This window comes from Hypanus sabinus, unplaced genomic scaffold (assembly GCF_030144855.1).
Source record: "Hypanus sabinus isolate sHypSab1 unplaced genomic scaffold, sHypSab1.hap1 scaffold_521, whole genome shotgun sequence".
Classification (NCBI taxonomy): Eukaryota; Metazoa; Chordata; class Chondrichthyes; order Myliobatiformes; family Dasyatidae; genus Hypanus; species Hypanus sabinus.
This window is the reverse complement of record NW_026781384.1, coordinates 238,673-265,962: the sequence shown is the minus strand read 5'-3', so window position 1 is coordinate 265,962 and position 27,290 is coordinate 238,673. Positions and strand designations below refer to the sequence as shown.

Here is a 27,290-nt window from a genome sequence, read left to right as displayed (position 1 = left end):
TGGTAGTAACTGTTGTTGAACCTGGTAATGGAGTCCTGAGGTACTTGTATTTTCTACCTGATGGTAGCAGGAAGAAAAGAGCACGGTCTAGGTGCTGAGGATCTTCGATGATGGATATTGCTTTTCTACGGCAATGTTCCACGACGTGCTGAGACAAATCCACTATCTTTTGTGGAATTTTCCACTCAAAAGCATTGGTGTTTCCATATCAGGCCAGTCAGTGCACTTTCCACCACAAACTTATAGAAGTTTGTCAAGGCTTTTGATGACATGCTGAATCTCCACAGACTCCTGAGGAAGCAGAGGTGCTGACGTGCTTTCTTTGCAATTACATTTATATGATGGTCGTCTGAGATAGTGACACCTAGGAATTTAAAGTTACCGACACTCCAATGATTAAGAGTTTAAGAGCCCATGGTATTACAGGAAAGTTACTGGCATAGTTAGAGCACTGGCTGATTTGAAGGAGGCAGTAAATGGGAATAAAAAGATACTTTTTTGGTTAGCTGCCAGTAACTAGAGGTGTTCCACAGGGGTCAGTGTTGGGACTGTTTCTTTTTATGCTGTACATCAATGATTTAGATGATGAAATAGATAGCTTTATTAGCAAGTTTTCAGATGATACAAAGATTGGTGGAGGGACAGGTAGTGTTGAGTAAACAGATAGTCTGCAAAAAGACATAGGCAGATTAGGAGAATAGGCAAGAAAGTGGCAAATGAAATACAATGTTGGAAAGTGCATGGTCATGCACTTTGGTAGTAGAAATAAATGTGCGGACTATTTTCTAAACGGGCAGACAATCCAACAACCTGAGATGCTGAAGAACTTGGGAATCCTTGTGCAGAACACCCTAAAGGTTAACTTGCAGGTAGAATCAGTGGTAAGGAAGGCAAATGCAATGTTAGCATTCATCTCAAGAGGTCTAGAATACAAGAGCAGGGATGTGAAACTGAGGCTTTATAAGGCACTGGTGAGGCCTCATCTTGAGTATTGTGAACAGTTTTGGGTTCCTCATCTCAGAAAAGATATCCTGGCATTGGAGGGAGTCCAGAGTAGATTCACAAGGATGATTCTGGGAATGAAAGGGTTATTATAGGAGGAACATTTGATGGCTCTGGGTCTGTACACACTTTAATTCAGAAGGATGAGGGGGAATCTCATTGAATTCTTTTTAATGTTGAAAGGCTTTGATAGAGTAGATGTGGAATGGATGTTTTTCTTGGTGGGGGAGTCTAGGACAAGAGGGCACAGCCTCAGGGTAGAGGGTGTTCATTTAAAACAGGGATCTGGAGATACTTCTTCAGCCAAAGGGTGGTGAATTTGTTATGACAGGCAGCTGTGGAGGCTAGGTTGTTGGGTGTATTTAAGGCTGAGCTTAATTGGTTCTTGATTAGACATGACATCAAAGGTTATGGGGAGAAGGCTGAGGAATGAGGCCGAGGAGGTGTTAAAGTGATCAGAAATTATGATTTAAGAACATAGAACATAGAACAATACAGCATAGTACAGGCCCTTCGGCCCACAATGTTGTGCCAACCCTTAAACCCTGCCTCCTATATAACCCTGCCTCCTATATAACCCTCCACCTTAAATTCCTCCATGTACCTGTCTAGTAGTCTCTTAAATTTCACTAGTGTATCTGCCTCCACCACTGACTCAGGCAGTGCATTCCACGCACCAACCACTCTCTGAGTAAAAAACCTTCCTCTAATATCCCCCTTGAACTTTCCACCCTTTACCTTAAAGCCATGTCCTCTTGTATTGAGCAGTGGTGCCCTGGGGAAGAGTTGCTGGCTGTCCACTCTATCTATTCCTCTTAATAGACAGAGTTCCCCTTTCTGGCTCATGGACCTCTGGTTTCCCTCTCCAGAAGTCTACAATCAGTTCCTTGGTCTTATTGACATTGAGGGAGAGGTTGTTGTTGTAACACAACTTATTACACAAGTTTTCGGTCTCCCTCCTGTATGCTGATTCATCATCCCCTTTGATACAGCCCACACAGTGGTGTCATCAGCAAACTTGTACATGGTGTCTGAGCTGTACTTAGCTGCACAGTCATAGGTTTAAAGCAAGTAGAACAGGGGCTAAGTACACATCCCTCTGGTGCCCCTGTACTGATGGAGATTTTGGAGGAGATGCTTTTGCCAAACTGTTTGACAAACTTACTGGATTTCTTTGAGGATATAACAAATACAGTTGATAGAGGGGAACAGATGGATGTTATTTAGTTGAATTTCCAGGAGTTTGATAAGGTGCCGCATAAAAGACTTATCCATGAGATAATGATGCATAGAATTGGGGTGAAGTATTAGCATGGAAAGAGGAGTGCATTAGGGATGCAGAATCAAGAAGGGCAGCAAATATAGCACTCAAAGTGTTACACCTCAATGCATGGAGCATAAGAAATAAGGTGCATGATCCTTTGCACCATACAGATTGCATGGTGTCGTGGCCATCACTGAATCGTGGCTGAAGGATGGTTGTAATTGGGAGTTGAATGTCCAAGGTTACACATTGTATCGGAGGGATAGGAAGGTAGGCAGAGGGGTTGATGTGGCCCTACTGGTAATGAATGGCATCAATTCACATAGGATTGGAAGATGTTGAGTCCTTGTGGGTTGAGTTAAGAATCTGCAAGGGTAAAAGGACCCTGATGGCAGTTATATACAGACCTCCCAACAGTGGCAGGGAGGTAGACCACAGATTACTACGGGAAATAGAAAAGGCATGTCAAAAGGGCAGTGTTACGACAGCCATGGGAAATTTCAACTTGCAGGTCGATTGGGAAAAACAGGTTGGTAATGGATCTTAAGAGAGAGTTTGTTGAATGCCCAAGAGATGGCTTTTTAGAGCAGCTTGTCATTGAGCCAACTAGGAGATCAGCTATACTAGATTGGGTGTTATGTAATGAACCCGAGGTGCTTCGGGAGCTTAAAGTAAAGTAACCCCTAGGAGGCGGTGATCACAATATGATTGAGTTCAATTTGAAATTTGTTAGGGAGAAAGTAAAATCTGATGTAGTAGTATTTCAGTGGAGTAAAGGAAATTACAGTGGTATAAGAGAGGAGTTGTCCAAAGTAAACTGGAAGGAGCTGCTGGCAGTGATGACAGCAGAGCAGCAATGATGAGAACTTTTGGGAAAAATAAGAAAGGTACAGGTTAAATGTATTCCAAAAACAAATAAATACACAAATGGCAAAATTGTACAACCATGGGAAGTCAAAGCCAATGTAAAAGCAAAAGAAAGGGCATACAACAAAGCAAAAATAAGCAGGAAGGCAGAGAATTGAGTAACTTTTAAAAACCTACAGAGAGCAACTAAAAGAATCATTAGGAGGGAAATGATGAAATATGGAAGCAAGCTAACAAACAATCTCAAAGTGGATAGTAAAAAGTTTTTTCAAGTATGTAAAACATAAAAGAGAAATGAGAGTGGATATAGGACCACTAGAAAATGAGGCAGGAGAAATAAGAAGATGGCAGATGAACTAAATGAGTGTTTTGCATCATTCTTCACTGTGGAAGACATTAGTAGTGTGTGAAGGAAGAGAAGTGAGTGCAGTTACTATTACAAGGGAGAAGGTGCTTAAAAAGCTGAAAGACCTAAAGGTACATAAGTCACCCGGACCGGATGAACTGCACCCTAGGGTTCTGAAAGCAGTAGCAGTAGAGATTGTGGAGGCATTAGAAATGATCTTTCAAAAAATATTGGACTCTGGCATGGTGCCAGAAGACTGGAAAATTTCAAATGTCACCCCACTCTTTAAGAAACGAGGAAGGCAGCAGAAAAGAAATTATAGACCAGTTAGCCCAACCTCAGAGGCTGGGAAGATGTTGAGTTAATTGTTAAGGATGAGGTTATGGAGTACTTGGTGACACAGGACAGGATAGGGCAAAGTTAGCAAAATCTTGCCTGAAAAACCTGTTGGAATTCTTTGAGGAGATTACAAGTAAGACAGATAAAGGTGATGCAGTGGATGTTGGACATTCAGCAGGCCTTTCACAAGGTGCCACACATGAGGTGGCTTACTAAGTTCGGAGCTCATTGTATTACTGGAAAGTTACTGGCATGATTAGTGCACTGGCTGATTGGCAGGAGTCAGTGAGTGGAAATAAAAGGATCCTTTTCTGGTTGGCTGCCAGTAACTAGAGGTGTTCCACAGGGGTCGGTGTTGGGACCACTTCTTTTTATGCTGTATATCAATGATTTAGATGATGGAATAGATGGCTTTGTTAGCAAGTTTTTAGACGATACCAAGATTGGTGATGGGGCAGGTAGTGTTGAGGAAATGGGTAGGCTGCTGAAGGACTTGGACAGATTAGGAGAATAGGCAAGAAAATGGCAAAGGAAATACAATGTTAGAAAATGCATGGTCATGCACTTTGGTAGTAGAAATAAATGTGGAGACTATTTTCTAAATGGGGAGAAAATCCAAAAATCTGAGGTGCAAAGGGACTTGGGCATCATGCCCTAAAGGTTAACTTGCAGTTAGAGTCGGTGGTGAGGAAGGCAAATACAATGTTAGCATTCATTTCAAGAGGTCTAGAACACAAGAGCAAAGATGTGATTCTGAGGCTTTATAAGGCACTGGTGAGGCCTCACTTTGAGTACTGTGGACAGTTTTGGGTTCCTCATCTCAGAAAACTTGCTGACATTGGAGAGGTTTCAGAGGTGGTTCCCAGTGATGGTGGGGAAGTCTAGGACAAGAGGGCACAGCCTCAGGACAGAGGTGCATCCATTTAAAACAGAGATGCGGAGAAATTTCTTTAGTCAGAGGGTGGTGAATTTGCAGAATTTGTTATGACAGGCAGGTCGTTGGGTGTATTTAAGCCAGAGTTCTAGACTGGATACGGCATCAAAAATTACAGGGAGAAGACCGTGGTGTGGGGCTGAGGAGAAGAAAAAAGGATCAGCCATGATTGATTGGAACAGCAGACTCGATGAGCCAAATGGTCTAATTTTGCTGCTATATCTATATCTTATGTCTTGTGTTCCTCTGGTGCAATGGGTTACATGCTGGTGTGATTAGGAAGGGTTGTCTTCAAACAGTCCTGGTTAAAGTCGCCAACTATAATTTGGAATGTGTCGGATGGACTGTTTCTTGCTTGCAGATAGCATCATGCGGTTTCGTGAATGCTTGCTTATAACTGGCTGCTGCTGGTATGTAAATTGCAATCAGGATCATGGATGAGAGCTCCTGAGGCAAGTAGAATGGTCTACATTTAATTGTTAGGTGTTCTAAGTTAGGGGAACAAGAAGTTGATGTACAAAGTATAACGTGAAAAGAAGCGGTCCCAATGCCAGCCGCTGTGGAACACCACCAATCATCAGCTGCCAACCAGTAAAGGCCTCCTTTATTCCAACTGTTTGCCTCCTGCCAGGCAGCCAATCTTTTATTTCGTGCTAATATCTTTCCTGTAATACCATGGGCACTTAACTTGTTGAGAAGACTCGTGCAGCAACTTGTTTAAGTCCTTCTGAAAATCCAAGTACACAACATCCACCAGTTCTCCTTTGTTTTATTTTCTACTTGTTATTTCTTCAAAGAATTCCAACAGATTTGTCATGTAAGATTTCCACTTAAGGCAACCAAGCTGACTTTGACCTGTTCTGTCACGTGCCTCCAAGTACCCTGAAACCTGTTCCTTAATAACAGACTCTAACCCATCTTTCCACTGCACTCTTTGAGGACTTACCTTTCAGAAGCGCTCCTAAGCAGAAGCTCCACCTATTCTCTGATGTGACACTGTTGCGAAAAGGCGAGGATCTCTCCTCAGTATCTGGCCAATATTTTCCATACCATCGATAGCGCTAACACCAATGATGCAGCCAGGTTCCTTTTTGGGTAAAGCTTGTGTGTAGATTTGTTGCTGCATTTTCTATTAAAAACAGCACCTCAAAAGCCTCTCACTAGATGTTAGACACTTAGAAACATCCAGAGGTCAACAAAGGTGCTGCTAAAACTGAGACTGACGTAAACATGAAGGGCTCACCTTCAGGCCCGGGTTTTTGCGTACGTGGAGTCGCCCCATCCACATGTCAGTCAGCAGCATCTGGCTGCAGGTGTGTGCAATGAAGTCCCGATGTTTAGCTGTTACTGCCAGCTTCAGGCATGTCGAGTCGCTCCAGTTCTTCAGCTCATAGGTCAGCAATTTCATGGCAACCTGCTCATCATGTTTGTAGGAATGGTCCAGCAGATCAACAGCAAGCTGGCCAAAGTCCCTGTAGAGAGAGGGAGAGACAGTAGAGAGCTTGAAGCACAAAGTGACAGGAATACAATAAATTGAAGCACCAATTAATAATTACTTTCTCTTGATGTGTGTTTAAAATGAAGATCAATTTAAAGTACGTGCCATCATTCTCACAGAGTTACTCCTGTTAGGATACCAGCATCTGAGGAAAGAATGTTTAACTCCAACATACAGGGAGAATCCATATAGTACCCTCAACAGCTGAGAGAATCTTCACATCTTTTGTCAAGCCCGTTTGTCTTACGAACACTGTGAGCTAGTCTTTCCAATTGTAACAGAACAGCACATGGTATCACAAAGTGAAATGATACAGACACAGACACCGGCCTGTATCGAACGGTACAGACACAGACACCGGCCCGTATCGAACGGTAGAGACGCCGACACCGGCTCGTATCGAACGGTACAGACGCCGACACCGGCTCGTATCGAACGGTAGAGACGCCGACACTGGCCCGTATCGAACGGTACAGACACCGACACTGGCCCGTATCGAACGGTACAGACACCGACACTGGCCCGTATCGAACGGTACAGACACCGACACTGGCCCGTATCGAACGGTACAGACACAGACACTGGCCCGTATCGAACGGTACAGACGCCGACACTGGCCCGTATCGAACGGTACAGACGCCGACACCGGCCCGTATCGAACGGTAGAGACGCCGACACCGGCCCGTATCGAACGGTACAGACACCGACACCGGCCCGTATCGAACGGTACAGATGCCGACACCGGCCCGTATCGAACGGTAGAGACGCCGACACTGGCCCGTATCGAACGGTACAGACGCCGACACCGGCCCGTATTGAACGGTAGAGACACCGACACTGGCCCATATTGAACGGTAGAGACACCGACACCGGCCCGTATTGAACGGTAGAGATGCCGACACCGGCTCGTATCGAACGGTACAGACGCCGACACCGGCCCGTATCGAACGGTACAGACACAGACACCGGCTCGTATCGAACGGTAGAGACGCCGACACCGGCCCGTATCGAACGGTACAGACGCCGACACCGGCTCGTATTGAACGGTAGAGATGCCGACACCGGCCCGTATCGAACGGTACAGACGCCGACACCGGCTCGTATCGAACGGTACAGACGCCGACACCGGCCCGTATCGAACGGTACAGACACAGACACCGGCTCGTATCGAACGGTAGAGACGCCGACACCGGCCCGTATCGAACGGTACAGACGCCGACACCGGCTCGTATTTAACGGTAGAGACGCCGACACCGGCCCGTATCGAACGGTAGAGACGCCGACACCGGCCCGTATTGAACGGTAGAGACGCCGACACCGGCTCGTATTGAACGGTACAGACGCCGACACCGGCCCGTATCGAACGGTACAGACGCCGACACCGGCCCGTATCGAACGGTAGAGACGCCGACACCGGCTCGTATTGAACGGTAGAGACGCCGACACCGGCCCGTATCGAACGGTAGAGATGCCGACACCGGCCCGTATCGAACGGTACAGACGCCGACACCGGCTCGTATTGAACGGTACAGATGCCGACACCGGCCCGTATCGAACGGTACAGATGCCGACACCGGCCCGTATCGAACGGTAGAGACGCCGATACCGGCCCGTATCGAACGGTACAGATGCCGACACCGGCCCGTATCGAACGGTAGAGACGCCGACACCGGCCCGTATCGAACGGTAGAGATGCCGACACTGGCCCATATCGAACGGTACAGACACAGACACCGGCCCGTATCGAACGGTAGAGACGCTGACACCGGCCCGTGTCGAACGGTACAGACGCCGACACCGGCCCGTATCGAACGGTACAGACGCCGACACCGGCCCGTATCGAACGGTACAGACACAGACACTGGCCCGTATCGAACGGTACAGACACAGACACCGGCCCGTATCGAACGGTAGAGACGCCGACACTGGCTCGTATCGAACGGTAGAGACGCCGACACCGGCCCGTATCGAACGGTACAGACGCCGACACCGGCTCGTATTGAACGGTACAGACACAGACACCGGCCCGTATCGAACGGTACAGACGCCGACACCGGCTCGTATTGAACGGTAGAGACACCGACACCGGCCCGTATCGAACGGTACAGACGCCGACACCGGCTCGTATCGAACGGTAGAGACACCGACACCGACCCGTATCGAACGGTACAGACGCCGACACCGGCTCGTATTGAACGGTAGAGACGCCGACACCGGCTCGTATTGAACGGTACAGACGCCGACACTGGCCCGTATCGAACGGTACAGACGCCGACACTGGCCCGTATCGAACGGTACAGACACCGACACTGGCCCGTATCGAACGGTACAGACACCGACACAGGCCCGTATCGAACGGTACAGACACAGACACCGGCTCGTATCGAACGGTACAGACGCCGACACTGGCCCGTATCGAACGGTAGAGACGCCGACACCGGCCCGTATCGAACGGTACAGACGCCGACACCGGCTCGTATCGAACGGTACAGACGCCGACACTGGCCCGTATCGAACGGTAGAGACGCCGACACTGGCTCGTATCGAACGGTACAGACGCCGACACCGGCTCGTATCGAACGGTACAGACGCCGACACCGGCCCGTATCGAACGGTAGAGACGCCGACACCGGCTCGTATCGAACGGTACAGACGCCGACACCGGCCCGTATCGAACGGTAGAGACGCCGACACCGGCTCGTATCGAACGGTAGAGATGCCGACACCGGCTCGTATTGAACGGTAGAGATGCCGACACCGGCTCGTATCGAACGGTAGAGACGCCGACACCGGCCCGTATCGAACGGTACAGACGCCGACACCGGCCCGTATTGAACGGTAGAGACGCCGACACCGGCCCGTATCGAACGGTACAGACGCCGACACCGGCCCGTATTGAACGGTACAGACGCCGACACCGGCTCGTATTGAACGGTACAGACGCCGACACCGGCCCGTATCGAACGGTACAGATGCCGACACCGGCTCGTATCGAACGGTAGAGACGCCGACACCGGCCCGTATCGAACGGTACAGACACCGACACCGGCTCGTATCGAACGGTAGAGACGCCGACACCGGCCCGTATCGAACGGTAGAGACGCCGACACCGGCCCGTATCGAACGGTACAGACACCGACACCGGCTCGTATCGAACGGTAGAGACGCCGACACCGGCCCGTATCGAACGGTAGAGACGCCGACACCGGCTCGTATCGAACGGTAGAGACGCCGACACCGGCCCGTATTGAACGGTACAGACGCCGACACCGGCCCGTATCGAACGGTACAGACACCGACACCGGCTCGTATCAAACGGTAGAGACGCCGACACCGGCTCGTATCGAACGGTACAGACGCCGACACCGGCTCGTATCGAACGGTACAGACGCCGACACCGGCCCGTATCGAACGGTAGAGACGCCGACACTGGCCCGTATCGAACGGTAGAGACGCCGACACCGGCTCGTATTGAATGGTAGAGACGCCGACACCGGCTCGTATCGAACGGTAGAGACGCCGACACTGGCCCGTATCAAACGGTACAGACGCCGACACCGGCTCGTATCGAACGGTACAGACGCCGACACCGGCTCGTATCGAACGGTACAGATGCCGACACCGGCTCGTATCGAACGGTAGAGACGCCGACACTGGCCCGTATCGAACGGTACAGACGCCGACACCGGCCCGTATCGAACGGTAGAGACGCCGACACCGGCTCGTATTGAACGGTAGAGACGCCGAGACCGGCTCGTATCGAACGGTACAGACGCCGACACCGGCTCGTATCGAACGGTACAGACGCCGACACCGGCTCGTATCGAACGGTAGAGACGCCGACACCGGCTCGTATCGAACGGTACAGACGCCGACACCGGCCCGTATCGAACGGTAGAGACGCCGACACCGGCCCGTATCGAACGGTAGAGACGCCGACACCGGCCCGTATTGAACGGTAGAGACGCCGACACCGGCTCGTATCGAACGGTACAGACGCCGACACCGGCTCGTATCGAACGGTAGAGACGCCGACACCGGCTCGTATCGAACGGTACAGACGCCGACACCGGCCCGTATCGAACGGTACAGACGCCGACACCGGCCCGTATCGAACGGTAGAGACGCCGACACCGGCCCGTATTGAACGGTAGAGATGCCGACACCGGCCCGTATCGAACGGTACAGACGCCGACACCGGCCCGTATTGAACGGTAGAGACGCCGACACCGGCCCGTATCGAACGGTAGAGACGCCGACACCGGCTCGTATCGAACGGTACAGACGCCGACACCGGCTCGTATCGAACGGTACAGACGCCGACACCGGCCCGTATCGAACGGTAGAGACGCCGACACTGGCCCGTATCGAACGGTAGAGACGCCGACACCGGCCCGTATTGAACGGTACAGACGCCGACACCGGCCCGTATCGAACGGTACAGACGCCGACACCGGCCCGTATCGAACGGTAGAGACGCCGACACCGGCCCGTATCGAACGGTAGAGACGCCGACACCGGCTCGTATCGAACGGTAGAGACGCCGACACCGGGCCGTATCGAACGGTACAGACACAGACACCGGCCCGTATTGAACGGTAGAGACACCGACACCGGCTCGTATCGAACGGTAGAGATGCCGACACCGGCCCGTATCGAACGGTAGAGACGCCGACACCGGCCCGTATTGAACGGTACAGACGCCGACACTGGCCCGTATCGAACGGTACAGACACCGACACTGGCTCGTATCGAACGGTACAGACACCGACACTGGCCCGTATCGAACGGTAGAGACGCCGACACCGGCTCGTATCGAACGGTACAGACGCCGACACCGGCCCGTATCGAACGGTAGAGACGCCGACACTGGCCCGTATCGAACGGTAGAGACGCCGACACCGGCTCGTATCGAACGGAAGAGACGCCGACACCGGCCCGTATCGAACGGTAGAGACGCCGACACCGGCCCGTATCGAACGGTACAGACGCCGACACCGGCTCGTATCGAACGGTAGAGACGCCGACACCGGCCCGTATCGAACGGTACAGACGCCGACACCGGCCCATATCGAACGGTACAGACGCCGACACTGGCCCGTATCGAACGGTACAGATGCCGACACTGGCCCGTATCGAACGGTAGAGACGCCGACACCGGCCCATATCGAACGGTACAGACGCCGACACCGGCCCGTATCGAACGGTAGAGACGCCGACACCGGCTCGTATTGAACGGTAGAGATGCCGACACCGGCTCGTATCGAACGGTAGAGATGCCGACACCGGCTCGTATCGAACGGTAGAGATGCCGACACCGGCTCGTATTGAACGGTAGAGACACCGACACCGGCTCGTATTGAACGGTACAGACGCCGACACCGGCTCGTATCGAACGGTACAGACGCCGACACCGGCTCGTATCGAACGGTAGAGATGCCGACACCGGCTCGTATTGAACGGTAGAGACACCGACACCGGCTCGTATTGAACGGTACAGACGCCGACACCGGCTCGTATTGAACGGTACAGACACCGACACCGGCTCGTATTGAACGGTACAGACGCCGACACCGGCTCGTATCGAACGGTAGAGATGCCGACACCGGCTCGTATTGAACGGTAGAGACACCGACACCGGCTCGTATTGAACGGTAGAGACGCCGACACCGGCTCGTATCGAACGGTAGAGACGCCGACACCGGCTCGTATCGAACGGTAGAGACGCCGACACCGGCCCGTATCGAACGGTAGAGACGCCGACACCGGCTCGTATCGAACGGTAGAGACACCGACACCGGCTCGTATCGAACGGTAGAGACGCCGACACCGGCCCGTATCGAACGGTAGAGACGCCGACACCGGCCCGTATCGAACGGTAGAGACGCCGACACCGGCTCGTATCGAACGGTAGAGACGCCGACACCGGCTCGTATCGAACGGTAGAGACGCCGACACCGGCTCGTATCGAACGGTAGAGACGCCGACACCGGCTCGTATCGAACGGTAGAGATGCCGACACCGGCTCGTATTGAACGGTACAGACGCCGACACCGGCTCGTATCGAACGGTAGAGATGCCGACACCGGCTCGTATCGAACGGTACAGATGCCGACACCGGCCCGTATCGAACGGTACAGACACCGACACCGGCTCGTATTGAACGGTACAGACACAGACACCGGCCCGTATCGAACGGTAGAGACGCCGACACCGGCTCGTATCGAACGGTAGAGATGCCGACACCGGCCCGTATCGAACGGTAGAGACGCCGACACCGGCTCGTATCGAACGGTAGAGACGCCGACACCGGCCCGTATTGAACGGTACAGACGCCGACACCGGCTCGTATCGAACGGTAGAGATGCCGACACCGGCCCGTATCGAACGGTACAGACGCCGACACCGGCCCGTATTGAACGGTAGAGACACCGACACCGGCCCGTATTGAACGGTAGAGACACCGACACCGGCCCGTATTGAACGGTAGAGACACCGACACCGGCTCGTATCGAACGGTAGAGATGCCGACACCGGCCCGTATCGAACGGTACAGACGCCGACACCGGCCCGTATTGAACGGTAGAGACACCGACACCGGCCCGTATTGAACGGTAGAGACACCGACACCGGCCCGTATTGAACGGTAGAGATGCCGACACTGGCTCGTATCGAACTGTAGAGACGCCGACACTGGCCCGTATCGAACGGTAGAGACGCCGACACTGGCTCGTATCGAACGGTAGAGACGCCGACACTGGCCCGTATCGAACGGTAGAGACGCCGACACTGGCCCGTATCGAACGGTACAGACGCCGACACTGGCCCGTATCGAACGGTAGAGATGCCGACACCGGCTCGTATTGAACGGTAGAGACGCCGACACCGGCTCGTATTGAACGGTAGAGATGCCGACACCGGCTCGTATTGAACGGTAGAGACGCCGACACCCGCCCGTATCGAACGGTAGAGACGCCGACACCGGCTCGTATCGAACGGTAGAGACGCCGACACCGGCCCGTATCGAACGGTAGAGATGCCGACACTGGCCCGTATCGAACGGTAGAGACGCCGACACCGGCTCGTATCGAACGGTACAGACGCCGACACCGGCCCGTATTGAACGGTAGAGACGCCGACACCGGCTCGTATTGAATGGTACAGACGCCGACACCGGCCCGTATCGAACGGTAGAGACACCGACACCGGCCCGTATCGAACGGTAGAGACGCCGACACCGGCCCGTATCGAACGGTAGAGACACCGACACTGGCTCGTATCGAACGGTAGAGACGCCGACACTGGCCCGTATCGAACGGTACAGACACAGACACTGGCCCGTATCGAACAGTACAGACACAGACACTGGCCCGTATCGAACGGTACAGACACAGACACTGGCCCGTATCGAACAGTACAGACACCGACACTGGCCCGTATCGAACAGTACAGACACAGACACTGGCCCGTATCGAACGGTACAGACACAGACACTGGCCCGTATCGAACGGTACAGACGCCGACACCGGCCCGTATTGAACGGTAGAGACGCCGACACCGGCTCGTATTGAACGGTACAGACACCGACACTGGCCCGTATCGAACGGTACAGACACCGACACTGGCCCGTATCGAACAGTACAGACACAGACACTGGCCCGTATCGAACGGTACAGACGCCGACACCGGCTCGTATCGAACGGTACAGACGCCGACACTGGCCCGTATCGAACGGTAGAGACGCCGACACTGGCCCGTATCGAACGGTACAGACACCGACACTGGCCCGTATCGAACAGTACAGACACAGACACTGGCCCGTATCGAACGGTACAGACGCCGACACCGGCCCGTATCGAACGGTACAGACGCCGACACCGGCTCGTATTGAACGGTAGAGACGCCGACACTGGCCCGTATCGAACGGTACAGACGCCGACACCGGCTCGTATCGAACGGTACAGACGCCGACACTGGCCCGTATCGAACGGTAGAGACACCGACACCGGCCCGTATCGAACGGTAGAGACGCCGACACTGGCCCGTATCGAACGGTAGAGACGCCGACACTGGCCCGTATCGAACGGTACAGACACCGACACTGGCCCGTATCGAACGGTACAGACGCCGACACCGGCCCGTATCGAACGGTACAGACGCCGACACCGGCCCGTATCGAACGGTAGAGACTCCGACACCGGCTCGTATTGAACGGTAGAGACGCCGACACTGGCCCGTATTGAACGGTAGAGATGCCGACACCGGCCCGTATCGAACGGTAGAGACGCCGACACCGGCCCGTATCGAACGGTACAGACGCCGACACCGGCCCGTATCGAACGGTAGAGACGCCGACACTGGCCCGTATCGAACGGTAGAGACGCCGACACCGGCTCGTATTGAACGGTACAGACGCCGACACCGGCCCGTATCGAACGGTAGAGACGCCGACACCGGCTCGTATTGAACGGTACAGACGCCGACACCGGCCCGTATCGAACGGTACAGACGCCGACACCGGCTCGTATCGAACGGTACAGACGCCGACACTGGCCCGTATCGAACGGTAGAGACGCCGACACCGGCCCGTATCGAACGGTAGAGATGCCGACACCGGCTCGTATTGAACGGTAGAGATGCCGACACCGGCCCGTATTGAATGGTAGAGACGCCGACACCGGCCCGTATTGAACGGTAGAGACGCCGACACCGGCCCGTATCGAACGGTAGAGACGCCGACACCGGCCCGTATCGAACGGTAGAGACGCCGACACCGGCTCGTATTGAACGGTAGAGACGCCGACACCGGCTCGTATTGAACGGTAGAGACGCCGACACCGGCCCGTATCGAACGGTAGAGACGCCGACACCGGCCCGTATCGAACGGTACAGACGCCGACACCGGCCCGTATCGAACGGTAGAGACGCCGACACCGGCTCGTATTGAACGGTAGAGACGCCGACACCGGCTCGTATTGAACGGTACAGATGCCGACACCGGCCCGTATCGAACGGTAGAGACGCCGACACCGGCTCGTATTGAACGGTAGAGACGCCGACACCGGCTCGTATTGAACGGTAGAGACGCCGACACCGGCTCGTATCGAACGGTAGAGACGCCGACACCGGCCCGTATCGAACGGTAGAGACGCCGACACCGGCTCGTATTGAACGGTAGAGACGCCGACACCGGCTCGTATTGAACGGTAGAGACACCGACACCGGCTCGTATCGAACGGTGCAGACGCCGACACTGGCCCGTATTGAACGGTAGAGACACCGACACCGGCCCGTATCGAACGGTAGAGACACCGACACCGGCCCGTATCGAACGGTAGAGACGCCGACACCGGCTCGTATCGAACGGTAGAGACGCCGACACCGGCTCGTATTGAACGGTAGAGACGCCGACACCGGCCCATATCGAACGGTAGAGACGCCGACACCGGCTCGTATTGAACGGTAGAGACGCCGACACCGGCTCGTATTGAACGGTAGAGACACCGACACCGGCTCGTATCGAACGGTGCAGACGCCGACACTGGCCCGTATTGAACGGTGCAGACGCCCACACCAGCCCGTATCAAATGGTACAGACGCTGACACTCTGGCAGCTCATTCACACCATCCTCTGCTCCTTAAGGCCCTTTCAAGTCCCCTTTCATCTTCAATCCATGCCTTCTAGTTTTTTTGTTTCCTTTCTTTGGGAAAAAAGATGACGTGCATTCATCCTATTGATGCACCTCTGTAAGATCCCTCTGTCTCCTCCATTCCAAGGAATACAGTCCTAACCATGCCCAATCTCTCCTACAACTCAGGTCCTTGAGTCCTGTCTCTTTCTCACATGAAGCAGCTGGAACTGTACTCTTTGGAGTTCAGAAAAATGAGAATTTATGTAATTGAAATGTACTTATAATGTTTGAATACCTGCTGGTTGCAGTGACGGAACCCAGGGTCACTGTCTCACAATAAGAGGATGGTCAGCCAGCATGGAGATGAGAAGAAATTTCTTCACCACAGGGTGGTGAATGTTTGCAATTCCCTATCCAAAAGAGCTGTGGAGGCACAGTAACTGAGGATATTCAAAAAAAAAACTAACGAACTTCATATAATGATGTTGTACTGAGTTTAGGATCAGCATGAGTCTGAGTGAGCGGGGGGGGGGGGGGTGAGCAATTTATATTTCTCATGTAACCCTCTCACCTGGCTCGTATACCAACTTTCCTCATGAGCTGGCTCCGTTAACAGCATGGTGAGGCCTCCTTTCGTAAACTATATATGTCTAGGGTTGATATGATTTGGGGTTCAACCAAACAGGAACCAAGTGATGTTCTGAATTTTAAAAACCTCCATTTGAGTGAATGCTGTGTAAATACTGTCCATAAACAATTGTTGATTGGCAAGAAATAACAGATCGTATACTGATTTATAAAGGCCAGCATACCAAAAGCCCCTTATTTTTTAGCTGAAACCAGGACAGTCTACCAGAGTAACAGACTGCTTTTACAGAACTGCTAAAATGAAATACCTACAGCATCGCAGTAGAAATCTTAACCAGGGCATTACACATGTTCATTACAATATGTGTTATTGGTCAAAAATAAGTGAGCACCATTCTCACACCCTGTGAGTGGATCAGAAGCAGAATCAGAAGCGGAAGCAGGTTTATTATCACTGACATATGTCTTAAAATTTCTTGTTTTGTGGCAGTGTAAAGTGCAAGACATTAAATACATTATAAATCACAGTTAGAAATATAGATAAAAAGTAGTACAAATAAAGTTAGTGAGGAAGTGTGCATGGGTTCCTGGACCATTCAGACATCTGACGGCAGTGGGGAAGAAGCTGTTGCTAAAGTGTTGACTGTGTGTCTTCAGGCTCCTATACCTCATCCCTGATGGTAGAAATGAGAATAAGGTATGTCCTAGATGGTGATGACCCTTACCAATGGATGCCATATTTTCAAGGCATCACTCATTGAAGGTAGCCTTGATATTGGGAAGGGCAGGAGGTAGGAATTTGAAACAGGAGAACACTGGGAATAGTAAGACTGGAAAGAAACTAACCTGGAGTTGTTTTCAAGATCCTGAGAGATGTCATCCACAAGCTCACTAGCAGAACACTCATTGGACATGGCCTTGTAGAGCTTGCAGGCCACTAGGGCTTTGGCCAGAGCCTCCTCACCCTGCTGCCAGAAGAAGAGAGCCATACGCTGCCTTTTCATCAGCACTGCCCACACCAGCAGCTCGTGATAGGGGAAGGTAAATCGGCCAATGGCAGGGTCATCCTCATCAATCTCAATCTCCTCCTCCTTCTTCTTCTTTTTCTTCTTCCGCTTGGACTTTGAGGGTGGTTCATCATCCTAGGACAGTCCAGAACAGCACAGCGAACAGAGTTCAAGTTCAAGTTTATTGTCATTCAACCATACACTTGTAAACCATCAAATGAAAAGATGTTCCTCTGGATCAAGGTGCATAAGACTGTACATATAACTCACACGAAGGGAGCCTTGTACAAGGCCTCTGAAGTCCCTCTGCCCCTCTGATGTTTGAACCTTCTTCCTATTTTGATAACAGCCCGCACTATTGTTCCTTTTACCAAAATGCATTATCATACATTTCCCAACACAGTATTCCATCTACCACTGTTTTGCCCATTCTTCCAATTTGTCTGAGTCCTGCTGCAATTGAATTGCTTCCTTAACACTGACTTTTTGAAAAATACAAGTTAGGGATTTGTATATTTAATCACATAACTCTTTAAGAACCCTTGGGTATATGTTGTCTGGCACTGGAGATTTATTAACATGGGCACTATCCTCTACAGCATCCAGGACATCTTCAAGAAGCAATGCCTCAAAAAGGCATAGTCCAACATTAAGGACCCCCATCACCCATGACATGCCCTCTTCTCATTGCTACAATCAGGAAGGAGATACAGAAACCCGAAAGCACACACTCAATGATTCAGAAACAATTTCTTCCCCTCTGCCATCAGATTTCTGAATGAACATTTGACCCACGAACACTGAACCTCTTTACCCTTTTTATTTCCTATTTTTGCACTTTTTAAACTATTTAATATAAATATATACTTACTGTAATTCATAATTTTATTTTTTTGTCTCATGTAATACATTGTACTACTGTCACAAAGTTAAAAAATTCCATGACTATGCTAGCGATATTAAACTTGATTCTGAATACTCACCTCCATTCCCAGAAGTTTAAGAGCTTTTGGCTGCAGGAAGACAGAATGAAACAGTTTGGAAGGTTAGAAAGCAGATTAGAAAACAGCATCTTTAACATCCAGAGTGGTGTGTATTATGGAGCCAATGACTGCAGTTCTGCTTGAAGCTGAAAGCAACAGATTCACACCACAGGATGCCCTGTCAACACTCACAGACTAGAACATATCCCACTGATTGGAACAAGCATATATAACCCCAATGTTTCATAAAGGACTGAGTGAGATAATGAAACCCAAGATGAATTAGGTGAATATTAGCAGCAAAATTGATTAAAAACGGAATATAAATTTAAGAAAAAGAAGTTTTTTGAGGTTGTAACTTTCAGATTAGATAAGGGAGAACCAGCTGGTGTGCTGTAGTGAATCACTGTAAGTTAATAGACAGGTATAACATGTGATTTGGAAGGTTAATAATTCACTGTTACCGTAAGATGATTTGAGACACAAGAATACAGCTATTACATTGCAATTACTGGTGAGACCACATCTCGAATATTGTGTAGATCTTTAGACTCCCGAGTACAGATATTGTATTTGCAATTACTGGTGAGACTACATCTACTTTTATGGCAATTTGACAAGTTGGTCACTGGGATATCTAATTCCAAGAGGCCATACTCTCAAGATAAGAGGATGACCATTCACTTGGAATATTGTGTCCATTTCTAGTTGCCTCATTGTAGGAAGGATGTGGATGCTTTAGAGAGAGTGCAGAGGAGATTTACCAGAATGCTGCCTGGATTAGAGAGAATGTTTATGTGAATAGGTTTAACAGGCTAGGGCTTTTCTCTTTGGAGAAAAGGAGGATATAGGGGATTTGATAGAGATGTACAAGATGAAAAGATGCATAAATTCAGTGGAAAGTCAGAAAATGGCTAATACATTGAGCATAATTTTAAAGTGATTGGAGGTATGGGGATGTTAGAGGTTAGTTTTTACACAAAGAGTGGCAGAGGTGTGGAACACTCTGCTTGGGGTGGTGGTAGAGGTATATAAATTAGGAACATTTAGTGACTTTAGATAAGCACATAGATGAAAAAATGTGGGAGGGAAGGGTTAGATTGATCTTAGAGTAGGTTAAAGGATGACACTACATCATGTGCTGTAGTGCTCTATGTGAAGCATTATATCCACCTTGAATTTGACAAATTCTTGGAATTCACAGTTAGGAAGTGTTTTGGTGGTCAACCACTAAGTATATTCATAATAAAGATCAGGACATTGTTGGATGTTAAAGGAATTAGATGAAGTTCAGATGGGAGAAAGTAAGATTATCTATGATCTTATTTAGTGGTAAAGCAGATGCAAGAGGACAAATATGTATCTGCATCTGTTTATGCCGTTGTATTAGGACATGAGTGGTGTGTGTGGTGGTGTGCAGGGGAACCAAGCCCAGCAGACTCCAGGCACATTATACAGATTTAGTCCATGATGGTACAAACAGGATCTCCACAGGTCATCTGCCAGTCACAGATGGAGAGTGGTCTGACTGAGGTTCGTCAAGGGAGAGGGAGAGAGTTAGAGATTTGGGATCAGAGCTTGGGGACAGCTACAGCACACCCACATGGACATTTCTGCTGGTTTGATATTAGTTGTAGGGTGGGGATGCTGGAAGGTACACTGGGTATCATTACAGCACATGAAAACACTCAGCAACTGAGGGAGAGCATCAGTCACCATCCCAGTCATTAACTGGTCCCAGAGTGCACTATTGTGAGTGTGAGGGGACATCACAGGGCATCTCCTTGAGATCACTCACTCTGACAACTGAGGGACACTTCATATGTGATGCGAATCTTGGAGTTTAAGAGAAATGGTTTGAAAATTTACAAATCATTCTACAATTAGAGATTAATTTATTCAGTTAAGCTGATATTTACCCGCTTTGGCCCAAATAAGTTATTGTAAAGTGTTCTGAACGACTTGCGAGTGTACGTACAGCGGTACGCTCCTCCCATCAGGTACTCTATGACCAGCCCAATATCAATCAAATTGATGTGGTAATCTGGGGGTAGGTTCCCCTGCAATAAACAATAAGCACATGTGTAAAATGTGGCTTGCTCCAAACACCATCATTCCTACAGTTCTGACCAAAAAGCTCCAAAACCTCCCTTTCCCAAATCTCCCTCTCCAACTGGATCCTTGACTTCCTCACCAGGAGACCACAGTCTGTGCAGATCAGAAATAATATTTCCACCTCACCAGCAATCAACATTGGTGCACTTCAGTGGTGTGTGCTTAGCCCACTGCTCTGCTCTTTCTGACTACGTGGCTTGGCACAGCTCAAATGCCACCTATAAATTTGCTGATGACACTATTGTTGGCAGAATTTCAGATGGTGGCAAGAAGGCATACAGGAGTGAGATAGGTCAGCTGGTTAAGTGGTGTCACAGCAACAACCTTGCACTCATTGTCAGTAAGATCAAAGAACCGATTGTGGACTTCAGAAAGTTCAGAGCAAACACACACTAGCCCTCGTAGAGGGATCAGAACTGAAAAGTATGAGCAGTTTCAAGTTCCTGGCTGTCAACATCCCTGTGGATCTATTTTGGGCCCAAGCTATCGATGTAGTCACAAAAAAGGCACAACAGTAGCTATATTTCATTAGGAGTTTGAGGAGATTTGGTTTGTCATCAAAGACACTTACAAATTTCTAAGTTGTATTGTGGAGAACATTCTAACTGGCTGCATCACCTCTTGGTATGGGGTGGGGGGGTTGCTGGGGAAAGGCACTGCACAGGATTGAAATAAGCTCCAGAAAGTTGTAAACTCTATCACCTCCATCATGCACTAGCCTTCATAGTATCCAGGACACCTTCGGGAAAGGGTGCCTCAAAAAGGCAGCGTCCATCATTAAGGACCCCAATCAGGCAGGGCATGCCCTCTTCTCATGGCTACCATCAGGGAAGAAGTATAGGAGCCTGAAGGCACACACTCACTAATTCAGGAACAGCTTCTTCTCTTCTGCCATCAGATTTCTGAATGGACATTGAATCCATTAACAATGCCTCACTACTTTTTTTCTCTCTCTTTGCTCTACTTATTTAATTTTACTTTTTAATATATATACACTTCTTACTATAATTTACAGTTTTTATTATTATATATTGCATTGTACTGCTGCCATGTAATAACAAACTTCCAGACATATTGCAGTGATATTAAACCTGATTTGGATTCTGAGACAGTCCCAAATCCAGCTTCTTATTGTCAAAGTGGAGTCTAGATGTCTGGCTGAGGGTGAGGAAGTGGGCCAGCTTCTGAGTGGTGAGTTAGGTCTCAGGTGAGGATGAGCATGAAGGCTTGCATCCAGGTGGCATGTAAAGCAAGCACTAGGCTGCAACCAGTCAGGGAAGGAGAAGTAGTCCAAGTGAACCTGGGCTCGTTGTATCATCCCAGCCTCGCTGAGGTACTCCTGTGCTTCAGACTAAATGTTCCTGTAGCCAGCTTTTTGCAGTACAATCATTACATTAGCATTTACTTGACAATGTGGAACATTTTCTGGGCATATCTGCTCATGATAAGGCATGACAGATCGGTTTCAGCTGATTACTGCCCAGTCTAGATTTTTCCAGACTCACTCAGCTCCACATCTCATCTCGTCCTTAAAAATAACGTGGGCCAAAGTGATGAATTCTAGAGGTGAGCCGAGAGTGACTCCCTCTGACATCAAGGCAGTAGTTTGATTGTGTGGCATCACAAAGCCAAAGGATATAAAGGGTAAGCTCTCTTGTGCACATAGAGGAAGATGGTTGATGTGGGTGGAAGTGAATCACCCCAGCTCCAGCATATCACTGCAGGAGTTGCTCAGCACAGTGCTTCATCAATGACTTTTCTTCCACTGGGTCAAAAGTGGGGACATTCACTGATTGCATTATATTTAATTCACTTGCAAATGAAACACCTATATCTGCATGCAGCTAGTATCAGACAACATTCAGGCAATGTCTGATGAATGGCAAGTAACATTTGCAACAAGTTCCAGGCAATGACCAACTTCTGTACGAGATAGGCTAACCACATACTCTTGACATTCAATGATATAACCATCACTCAGACCACAGCATCAATATCTTGGGGTCATCGTTGACTAGAATCTCAACTGGACCAGATGCACAAGGACCAGCTGAGAGCCTGGATATCCAGTGCTGAGCGACTCACAGAGCCTTTGAGGCACAATTTAAGAATGAGATAGAAAGTTCACCAGTACCAAGAAGCTCAACGCCACCCAGGACAAGGCACCTGACTAACACTCTAACATTCACTCACACTGAAACAAAGCACAGTGTGTGTAATGTGTACTATCTACAGACACAATTCAGTTCCTTGTCCAGATTACTAGGACAGAACCTTCCAGACCCACCACCTATAGCACATTCAATTCCATCCCCATCTTGACTTGGAAATTCCACTTCCTTTGCTCATTACTATCTATCTTGGGAGCACCTTCCCTACAGGACATGGTGGTTCAAGAGGACAGCTCACACCACCTTCTCCATAAGACCGTAATACCGTAAGATAGAACATCTACAGCAGAATACAGGCTCTTCCGCCCACAAAGCTGTGCCAAACATGTCCTTACCTGAGAAATTACCTAGGGTTACCCACAGACCTCTATTTTTCTGAACATATACCTGTCCAGGTGTCTATTAAAAGGCCCTATTTCAGGGGTGGCCAAACTTACTTAATGTAAGATTAACATTAAGATTAACTACGATTAACTTCAGATGTTTCAGAGCCGCAAGACATGAACAAAACTTACACACACATTTTTATTGTTACATACACATTTTGTTACAAAAAAAATATATAAATGTTAAGAAATACATGTACACAATAATATTTATTCATGCATGTAGTTTTTTAAACTGTTAACTGATGGGGTGGTAAATTGGCTTAGTAAGTATACAGATGATACTAAGATAGGTGGCGTTGTGGATAATGAAGTAGGTTTTCAAAGCTTGCAGAGAGATTTAGGCCAGTTAGAAGAGTGGGCTGAAAGATGGCAGATGGAGTTTAGTGCTGATAAGTGTGAGGTGCTACATTTTGTTAGGACTAATCAAAATAGGACATACATGGTAAATGGTAGGGCATTGAGGAACGCAGTAGAACAGAGTGATCTAGGAATAATGGTGCATAGTTCCCTGAAGGTGGAATCTCAGGTGGGTAGGGTGGTGAAGAAAGCTGGCCTTTATAAATCAGAGCATTGCGTATAGGGGTTGGGATGTAATGTTAAAATTGTACAAGGCATTGGTAAGGCCAAATTTGGAGTATTATGTACAGTTCCGGTCACCAAATTAAAGGAAAGATGTGAACAAAATAGAGAGAGTACAGAGAAGATTTAGTAAAATGTTACCTGGGTTTCAGCACCTCAGTTACAGGGAAAGGTTGAACAAGTCAGGTCTTTATTCTTTGGAGCGTAGAAGGTTGAGGGGGGACTTGATAGAGGTATTTAAAATTATGAGGGAGATAGATAGAGTTGACGTGTGTAGGCTTTTTCCGTTGAGAGTAGGGAAGATTCAAACAAGAGGACATGAGCTGAGAGTTAGGGGGCAAAAGTTTAAGGGTAACATGAGGGGGAATTTCTTTACTCAGAGAGTGTAAGCTGTGTGGAACAAGCTTCCAGTAGAAGTGGTAGAGGCAGGTTCAATATTGTCTTATGGACAGGAAAGGAAGGGAGGATGTGCTGTCTTTACGACAGTTATTTAGTTTATAATATTTCCGCTTAGTAATTCATTCAATAGTATTTTCTAGTTAGAATTAGAAGTGTTCATTGCATGTAAAATATATCGGCATGCGATGACGTCACATCCGGTTTCGCCGCGTCTTGTGAGAAAATACCGGTTTGAATTAGCGCGAGGGTGGGGGCTTACCACGAGGCAGACCCGAGCAGAAGTTGTTTTGCAGGCATGAGAAATCACAGTGAGAGCAACGCTGTAAGTTAATAGATAATCGATATATTGAACTAAGATGTTAATGCCGATCCTGTTAGAAGTAACGACGGTAGATAATGTTTATGCTTTCGTTAGTTAAAGAGTCGCGGATAGTTTGCATGGAAGTGTATTTAAAGTAGTCAATGGAGCAGGTAAACTCTCCCTGTATACTGCACCTTAGTGTAATGTAGTTATAGTCACCTTTACAGGTATTTACAATTGAAATGTGATATTAAGGAAGGAACAAATACTGTATCAATCTTGTATTGTTTTATCAACAGTTTTCACCATATGTTAATGTGAAGAGTGAACAGTAAATGGTTAATCTTGCTGCGATCTGGTTCTTATTAACTGTGGTTTATCTCGATGTTAAATTCGGCGTTCGTGACACGCAAAGGAGAACGTTACAGTGAAAAAGCGGCATTATCAGGTGTTTCAAGTGCTGCAATGTCAGCTCGATCCAGCATCAAATTGACGCCGCCCAGCGACAAGGGCGGTAAACCGACATCAAGTAAGCCCACCCAGGCGTCATCAGGTGTTCCAAGTGCTGCAATGTCAGCTCGATCCGGGATCAAGTCGATGGCGCCCAGCGACAAGGGCAGTAGAACGACATCAAGTAAGTCCACACAGGCAAGAGCCAAGGCAGAAGCCGCCAAGGTGTGACTGCGTTACGCCAGACAAGAAGCAGTTTTGAAAATGAAACAGGCCACCAGAGAAGTCGAAATCCAGAAAGAAAGGGCCGTCAGACAAAGAGAAGAGGCTGCCAGAGAAGCCGAAATCCAGAAAGGAAGGGCCGCCAGACAAAGAGAAGAGGCTGCCAGAGAAGCCGAAATCCAGAAAGAAAGGGCCGCCAGACAAAGAGAAGAGGCTGCCAGAGAAGCCGAAATCCAGAAAGAAAGGGCCGCCAGACAAGGAGAAGAGGCTGCCAGAGAAGCCGAAATCCAGAGGGAAGGGGCCGCCAGAGAAGCCGAAAAGGCCGCCAGAGAAGCCGAAACCCAGTTGGAAATGGCAAAAATATTGACAGAGTTGCAAGTGCTGCAGCTAGAAAGAGAAGAAGAAGCTGCCATGGCGGAAGCAGAGTACATAGAAGAACCTGAAGGGTCGCGTGATCTGACCGAAGTAAGATCTACTTTAGAAAGGACCAGACTGGAACGCACAAGCGACTATGTACAATATCAAACAGACAGGCAGGCTCGTCTCCCCTCTCCATACGTATTCGATAACTTCCCCAGCTACGAGGAACCTCAGAGAGTCACGATTGCATCACATCCATACGAGGAAGAAAATTTACCCTTGCGGCTCCGTGATGAAGTCAAGAATGAAAGAGCTGACAACCGATATTCTTTTACACCAAACTTACAAAGTTCGATGCGAAGAGACGCGGAGGTCGAATCCAGGATGGCAAATTCCATGAGAAACGTGCGCTCTCAATCATATAGGCGCCAACGTACTTCTCCAGCCCGCATGCCGCTTACAGCCGATCCCACGCTGCAGTATTTAGCACGACGGGATCTCGTCACTTTGGGACTGTACCAGTTTGACGATAAACCCGAAAATTACCGTACATGGTACTCCACATTCACCAACGTGATCGACGGAGTCCAGCTCAGTGCAACCCAAAGGTTGGACCTTATGGCGAAATGGCTGGGGAAAGAATCACGTGACCAGGTGAGACGCATACGTTCAGTGTACATCAACAAACCCGAGCTAGCCTTAAGCGAAGTGTGGGAGAGACTTTGGGAGAGATATGGGGCCCCCGACATTATTCAAGCGGCGCTATATCGACGTCTGGAAAACTTTCCTAAGGTGTCAGCCAAAGATCACTTTAAGTTAAGAGAATTCGGAGATTTACTCATGGAGATCCAAGGCGCCAAAGAAGATGGCTACTCAGCTGGTCTAGTATACCTAGATACTCCATCCGGGATTAGACAAATCGTGGACAAACTTCCATTTGGGCTGCAGGACAGGAGGCTGACTGTTGCCTCAGAGTACAAGGAAGACCACGGTGGTCGATTTCCTCCCTTTAAGCACCTCACTGAGTTTGTGCGCAAGGAGGCGAAGAGGCGAAACGACCCTAGCCTCGTGGGTCCAGGAAGCAGTTCGATTTACACCAAGCCAGGTAGATCCTCTTCGAATGTTTTCAACATTGATAAACCCGTGTCAGTGCTCAAGACTGAAGCCCTTACAACTAACAACGACCCTGGCAAGTATTGTCCATTGCATAACAAACCTCACCCCCTGAAAGCATGCAGAATGTTTAGGGAAAAACCCCTTGAAGAGAGGACGGCTCTTCTCAAGGAGTAAAGAATATGTTTTAGATGCTGTTCCTCAACCTCTCACCTCGCCAGAGAGTGTACAATCGCCGTGAAGTGTCCGGAATGTGATAGCCCAGATCACGTCGGGGCCATGCATCCCGACCTGTCACCGCAAACCGACAACGCTCCTTCACCCCCACAACAGGACGGCGGGGAGGGAGAGGCTCACTCTAGGTCAACAGCTGTCAGCACGAACTGTACAGAAGTTTGCGGTCAAGCTCAGTCAAGTCATTCTTGTTCCAAGATCTGCCTCACTAAGGTGTACCCTAAAGGAGCCAAAGACAAGGCCATCAAAGCCTATGTGATTCTGGATGATCAGAGCAATCGCTCACTAGTCAGTCCAGAGTTCTTTAAATTGTTCAACATTGAGAGTGAGCAGTTCCCATACTACCTCAAAACTTGCTCAGGCAACATGGAAACCCAAGGAAGGAAGGCAGAAGGCATCCAGATCGAGTCCCTGGATGGTAAAGTCGACATTTGTCTCCCTCCGCTCTTAGAGTGCAATGAAATCATGAATAACCGCGCTGAGATCCCGACACCAAG

General features: G+C 49.3%; 1 protein-coding gene across 1 annotated transcript in view; it reads right to left on the bottom strand.

Moving 5' to 3' along the window:
* LOC132389274 (transient receptor potential cation channel subfamily M member 1-like) overlaps positions 1-27,290 on the bottom strand; it is a gene marked incomplete at its 5' end in the record, with an annotated part of 255,446 nt that overhangs the window by 62,943 nt on the left and 165,213 nt on the right. Inside the window, 4 exons of the mRNA XM_059961770.1 lie at positions 5,996-6,224; positions 17,317-17,612; positions 18,461-18,490; positions 20,380-20,520. Of these exons, the coding sequence (XP_059817753.1) occupies positions 5,996-6,224; positions 17,317-17,612; positions 18,461-18,490; positions 20,380-20,520 (696 nt within the window). The remainder of the gene's footprint in view (positions 1-5,995; positions 6,225-17,316; positions 17,613-18,460; positions 18,491-20,379; positions 20,521-27,290) is intronic.